Here is a 6,000-nt window from a genome sequence, read left to right as displayed (position 1 = left end):
TTTAATTTAATAACTCTTAATTATATATATTGTAAAAATTATATAAAAAGAATAAATTTGGACATGGCATACCTTGTACTATGGTTACGGTTATAACCATACCTCTGTGATATTCTAATTTTTTCCTGGAATAAAAACTAATTATATAAAAATATCAAAGAGTCAAAGTGAGGTCAAAAGGGTGTCTAAATTTGATTGAAACCACACCAGAAATGTTAAAAAAAATTATGAACAACCAAAAAATAGTTGGAGGAAGAGAAAAAAAATTGGTACTAAGAATAGAAAATTGATTCCCAGCCTGTGAGTGGGATTTCCCCTCTTCATATTGAGAAGAAGATGCTCATTCCTATTCATTACTTTTTTAGTCAAACACAAAAGGCATTCTCACAAGAGAGTGAGTGCCTCCCCGTTCTTATTCTTATTCCCATTCCATTGCAGTTTTCGAGATTTCATTGTAGTTAAATCGAACCTGCCGGTGCATGGAATACAGCTTCCAATAAACTTTAAAGGTATAATTGCTTCTTGCACAAGAAAGTTTATTTTTTTTGGTTTTGTGATTGTTTGGTTTGTTCTTGGTGCTGAATTTTCATAACCCTTTAAGCTTCATGATAAAGATGAATGGTTGGTTCATGTCAAAGCTAGTGAGGTTTAATCTTTACAGCAAAAGAATTTTTTTCTTTCTTTTGTGTTTGTTTTTTCGTTGTTTGGTCCATTGTTAATGAAGATGTTTCGTGACCCCCTTTAAGCTTTTGCAGGGAATGATAAAAAATAATGGTTGGTTCATGCAAGAGATGAGTTGAAGCTTAACTTTTTTTTTTTTTTTTTTTTGGTGTTTTAGATTGTTTGGATTATTGTTGGTGATGATTTTTCGTAACCCCTTAAGCTTCTTCGTGAAATGATAAAAAAAATTAAATGGTTGGTTCATGTCAAGGCTAGTTGAGGTTTAATCTTTACAGCAAAAGATTTTTTTTTTTTTTGAAGATGTTATGGTTGGCTCATGTCAAAGCTAGTTAAGGAATTCAATCTTTATAGCTTTTTTTTTTTTTTTTTCTGTATCTTTTTCGTTGTTTTTTCCATTATTTATGAAGATGTTTAAAACCCTTTAAGTTTTGGATGGAATGATAGAAATTAATGGTTGATTCATGTAAAACATGACTTGAAGCTTAATTATTTTAGCAAAAAAAAGGAAGCTTGTGATGATTCTAGCTTCTATTGATTCTTGTTTTTTAATGTGGATTATTATTGTTTGAAAAAATTCCGCTTAACCGCTGGGGCCGTGTTCGATATTGCATTAATGGTGATGATTAATAGTCATTGAAGCTTGTGCATGAAATATGACACTTGGCAGCCATTATATGAATGCAATGACCACTTTTGAAGATTCTTATGCAACTGGGTTGTTTCTGAACCTGATGCGGACACATGTAATCTCTTTTTTAAATCAGTTCAAATTCAGAGGAAAGAAGAAGACAACTTTTTTCTGGGATGTGAAGGCCCACCCTTGTCCTTATTTCATCTCTTTCTCCCTTGTAGCCTAGAAAAAAGTCTTAAACTGAAACCAACTTCACTTACACAAACACTCTTGTGGCTTATATTTTGGCAGGTCTCAATTCTGTTTTGATTGAGTGAAAATGACTGATACGTTCTTGGTTTTGAGTTTGGTGGGTGTGGATTTGATGTTTGAGAAATGGATCAAATGAATGTGGAATTCTTTGGTAAAGGTGAATTTGTTGAGAGTTGGCGATGCTTTAATCTTTTTCTTCTTGTTGATAGGTGGTTTCTTGCTTGGATGAATAAATATTGTTGATGTTTCAAAGCTGAAATTTTTCTCTTCAAGTTTCCGGCTTAATTTCTTGGAAAGTTCAAAGGCTGATAGAAACTGAGAGTTTCTTAAGGAAATTAAATTTGTTGGGGCTTACAGTGAAGTGAAAGGTACTCCTTGTTTCTTCTTTCCAACTTTGAATTTAGAAACTTCTCTGTTGACGGGTGAAAGTCCAAGCTCTCATTTTCTAGAAGCTTTTATTGACTGAAAAATCTCTAAGAGTTGTGGAGCTCAGCTTGTGAAAATCTACAGGAACATTGTGGCCTCAGAGACTAAATTATTTAACTTGGCTTCTTGTGGACAACTTGAAGCTTTTAATCATATAATGGCTGAAGAATATGATAATTTCCCTTCTTCTGATAAGAATAAACCTCCCCTCTACATTTTCTTCAGGAATGCCAGGTATCATTTTAAATTTTGTACTTAACTTACGATTTTGTATTTGATTGTTCAGGAGACAAAATTCGACATCGTGATCTTGTGTTGTTCATCATCTAACTCTGCTTCGAAATTTTACTAATTGAACCTTTATTATACTGTGAACAGAAATGCTTTGAAGTTGGATGAACTTGGTTTAGAAATATTACAGATTGCACTGCCTGCATCACTGGCTTTGACAGCGGATCCAATTGCTTCTTTAGTTGATACAGCTTTTATTGGCCAAATAGGTATTTCCTTCTCTTTATTCATTCTGAAATTTCATCATTTCGCAAAGGCTAGTTCACTACTTATCCTTGGAATAAATCATCTAATTATGTCTTAACCGGTACAGGCCCAGTAGAACTTGCAGCTGTAGGAGTTGCTATTGCTCTATTCAATCAAATATCAAGAATTGCAATCTTTCCACTCGTCAGTATCACAACTTCTTTCGTTGCCGAGGAAGATACTGTTAATAAAACCAATCAAGAGGCACAACAGTTGGATGGGTACTTAGAATCTGGTGATGCTGAAAATAAGGAGTTGCTGCCAAAAAATGGTATGATATATCTATGTTTCTAATGCTTATTAGTGTTGTTCTTGCTAGTACAAGATGATAATAATGGTGTATTTTTGTTTTTTGTTTTTCTTCCCGTTGTATCAGATTCTGGCGAGTCTGGATTCAGAGGCAGTAGCTATGAATCTACAAAATCTGGAAATGAAAGGCGACATATTCCATCAGCCTCATCAGCTTTGGTTATTGGTAGCATCCTCGGCATCCTTGAAGCCATAATCCTTATAACTGGAGCAAAACCTCTATTAGATTTTATGGGAATTGGTGCTGTAAGTACTCATTAGGAGAATCAAAGGCTCTTGAACTTGTTCAGCTGTTTTCTTCTCTATACAAACACTGTAATCTACAACAACTGCTGACCAAAAAGAGCAAAATATGTTTGTTTTTACAGGACTCTCCTATGCTAATCCCTGCTCAACAATACTTGACATTAAGGTCACTCGGTGCCCCTGCAGTTCTTTTATCATTGGCCATGCAAGGGGTCTTTCGCGGATTCAAGGATACCAAAACCCCCTTATATGCCACAGGTAAGCCTTATCTGACTCGAATACTTGATTTACAAGTTAATCTCTTTCAACAGATTGATTTAAATTTCCAACTGCCTTCTAATTTATCTTCTTATGTGAACTAATTCAGTGTCTGGAGACTTAGCAAACATAATTTTGGACCCAATATTCATTTTTGTTTTTCGTTGGGGAGTCAGTGGCGCAGCCATTGCTCATGTTATATCTCAGTAAGTTATATTTATTACTATCAACATACAGAAATTTCAATGCTTCTTTTATGATTCTATGCTTGTTACTTTTGGCTTTGTTTATACAACTCTATGGCCATTACAGGTACCTCATTGCAGTAATACTTTTGTGGAGATTAATAAAGCAAGTCGATCTCATTCCTCCTTCTGTCAAACATCTCCAATTTGGTCGATTTCTTAAGAATGGTAATTAGTCTTTTTTCACATCAACAAATTCTAAGCTAATATGAATCAAGTTGTAATTATTTCAGATTTATTGATGGATGGTTTTTACTTCTTTTAATTGAAAGTTCTCAGACATACTTTTTTCCTGTGTGTTTGAACCCCAGGTTTTCTATTACTGATTAGAGTAATGGCAGTTACATTCTGTGTCACCCTTTCTGCATCTTTGGCTGCACGACAGGGACCAACTCCCATGGCTGCATTTCAGGTCTGCTTGCAGGTTTGGTTGGCAACATCTCTTCTCGCTGATGGTTTGGCTGTTGCTGGTCAGGTTAGATCTTTTTTCCTTGCACCGACTGCATATTTATTTTCATTTCAACTCTCCCAAGAGTCTCAAGACTCAACCAAAATGCTAAACTGTCGTATCATGGTAACATAATCTGCATCTTATTATGCTCGCAGGCAATCCTTGCAAGTTCATTCGCCAAGAAGGACTATGTGAGGGCAACAGAAACTGCAGCTCGAGTATTGCAGGTACCTTATTTTATTCTGAAAGCTCAAACGGTTTTTGACATGATATAATTTTCTCAACTGACTTTCCATTGATGTCCTGCAGTTGGGATTGATTCTCGGGTGCATTCTATCCATCACGCTTTCAGTAGGGCTAACTTATGGAAAAGTATTATTCTCAAGAGACGCTGATGTTCTCCACTTCATTAGTATAGGAATTCCGGTACTCCTTCAGAGCAATAATTAACATTCTTACAAGCTTAAAATGAGAAATAAACACTGAAAACTAATATTACACTATATATCAGTTTGTTGCAGGTACTCAACCTTTGAATTCGTTAGCATTCGTTTTTGATGGTGTCAACTTTGGAGCATCCGATTTCAAATATGCAGCATACTCTATGGCAAGTCATAGTTTCTTTTTCTCCCATGAATATTGAAGTAAGAGTATTATATGAAAATGTTTTTTGACTTGAGACACTTCCTTCTTCAGGTCACAGTAGCTATTTTCAGCATCCTATGCTTGTTGGTTCTCTCCACCACAAGCGGGTTCATCGGACTCTGGGTTGGTCTAACCATCTACATGAGTCTTCGAGCTTTTGCTGGATTTTGGAGGTAGTTTTCATTCATGTCATTCCTTTTCATCCCCACAAGATCATCAAGACTCATGCTTAGACACACGACACATGACACTTCTGTTTAAGAATCTCGACATTTCTAACTCAAGAATCCTCTTACATTTGCAGGATAGGGACCGGAACGGGGCCTTGGGAATTTCTCAAGAGATGAAGTTTGATTCACATTTATGGTGGTTTCAGCTATCAGTTTGGCAGGTCTATAAGAAGTTGCAACACTTTGTTTCCATAATTTTCATCTCATGGAAGCAAACTTTTGCTTTTGGCAATATGTACACCAATGTTTCTGCTTCAAGTTCAGGCTTTTTGGTTGCCTGATATAATTTTTTCCTTCCTAATATGTAGAGATGTAATAGAATGCAGAAAAAATTATGCAAGTATACACGTAAAGAGGAAAAACATATCCTCAATGTTACTTTTGTTTTTGAGGAAGTTAATTCTAGCAAATTCATTCTTCCCATTTGCAAGATTTTGTTTTGTTTTTGCATTTGACGTCGAGAACTACTAACTAATAACACTCGCTTTTTTATTCTCTTTTAATGCTTATCGATTCATCTTTATGTTTTACATTCACTACTTTTGCATATAAATTTTGTGTTACTTAGTAACCAATTCAGAATAATGAGAACTACTAACTAATAATGCTCGCTTTTTCTTTTTCTTTTAATGTTTATTGATTCATCTTTATATTCTATGTTCACTACTTTTGTATATAAATTTTGTGTTACTTAGTAACCAATTCAGAATAATGAAAGTAAAATTTATACTGTCATGTATTTAGACCAAAAGGGTCCATAATTTTTACCCTAAATAATATGTTTGTGTGCTTGTAAAATTTGGATAGAAGCTATTTAATAGTGATCAATATATCTCAATAGCCCCAATGATTTTCAAATATTAGTAAATAAAACCCACAAAGGAGATATTTAATAGTTTCGAAAATTATTATAGCATTTGGACTTATAATCTCTCGAGGGCGGATGAAATTATCCCTTATAACTATACTATTATATAAAGTGGAGTTGGGGATGTTTACCAAATTATTGCAGGCTATTATCATTGGTATAATTGTAGGGTTAATAGCAATATTTTCATGTAAGTATGATTAGATAACAAAAATCCTCTT

General features: G+C 34.5%; 1 protein-coding gene across 3 annotated transcripts; it reads left to right on the top strand.

The window, feature by feature from the left end:
* Nucleotides 1-597: 597 nt before the first annotated feature.
* LOC116130345 (protein DETOXIFICATION 42) lies at nucleotides 598-5,330 on the top strand. 3 transcript variants are annotated; one of them, XM_031416094.1, is made up of 15 exons: nucleotides 598-646; nucleotides 1,774-1,932; nucleotides 2,075-2,224; nucleotides 2,369-2,490; nucleotides 2,595-2,798; nucleotides 2,904-3,082; nucleotides 3,205-3,340; nucleotides 3,450-3,546; nucleotides 3,653-3,753; nucleotides 3,897-4,060; nucleotides 4,192-4,263; nucleotides 4,346-4,462; nucleotides 4,548-4,643; nucleotides 4,733-4,854; nucleotides 4,986-5,330. In XM_031416094.1, exons 3-15 carry the CDS (start codon nucleotides 2,148-2,150, stop codon nucleotides 5,026-5,028), a joined length of 1,530 nt encoding a protein of 509 aa, XP_031271954.1. In that variant the 5' UTR covers nucleotides 598-646; nucleotides 1,774-1,932; nucleotides 2,075-2,147; the 3' UTR covers nucleotides 5,029-5,330. The 3 variants fall into 3 exon arrangements, with proteins under 3 accessions (XP_031271954.1, XP_031271953.1, XP_031271955.1); XM_031416093.1 differs by lacking the exon at nucleotides 598-646 and having other exon boundaries at nucleotides 1,297-1,932; XM_031416095.1 differs by lacking the exons at nucleotides 598-646; nucleotides 1,774-1,932 and having other exon boundaries at nucleotides 2,003-2,224.
* Nucleotides 5,331-6,000: the final 670 nt, after the last annotated feature.

The sequence above is a fragment of the Pistacia vera genome, unplaced genomic scaffold (assembly GCF_008641045.1).
Source record: "Pistacia vera cultivar Batoury unplaced genomic scaffold, PisVer_v2 Contig22, whole genome shotgun sequence".
Lineage (NCBI taxonomy): Eukaryota > Viridiplantae > Streptophyta > Magnoliopsida > Sapindales > Anacardiaceae > Pistacia > Pistacia vera.
Note: the sequence above shows the minus strand (reverse complement) of the source record. Positions and strands in the feature narration are given on the sequence as shown.

Excerpts from the sequence above, each read along its gene's own strand:
- LOC116130345 (XM_031416094.1), top strand. The coding sequence starts at position 2,148 with ATGGCTGAAGAATATGATAATTTCCCTTCTTCTGATAAGAATAAACCT. Across the intron at positions 2,225-2,368 it reads ATTTTCTTCAGGAATGCCAG|AAATGCTTTGAAGTTGGATG; the intron begins GTATCATTTTAA and ends TACTGTGAACAG. Across the intron at positions 2,799-2,903 it reads GGAGTTGCTGCCAAAAAATG|ATTCTGGCGAGTCTGGATTC; the intron begins GTATGATATATC and ends CCGTTGTATCAG.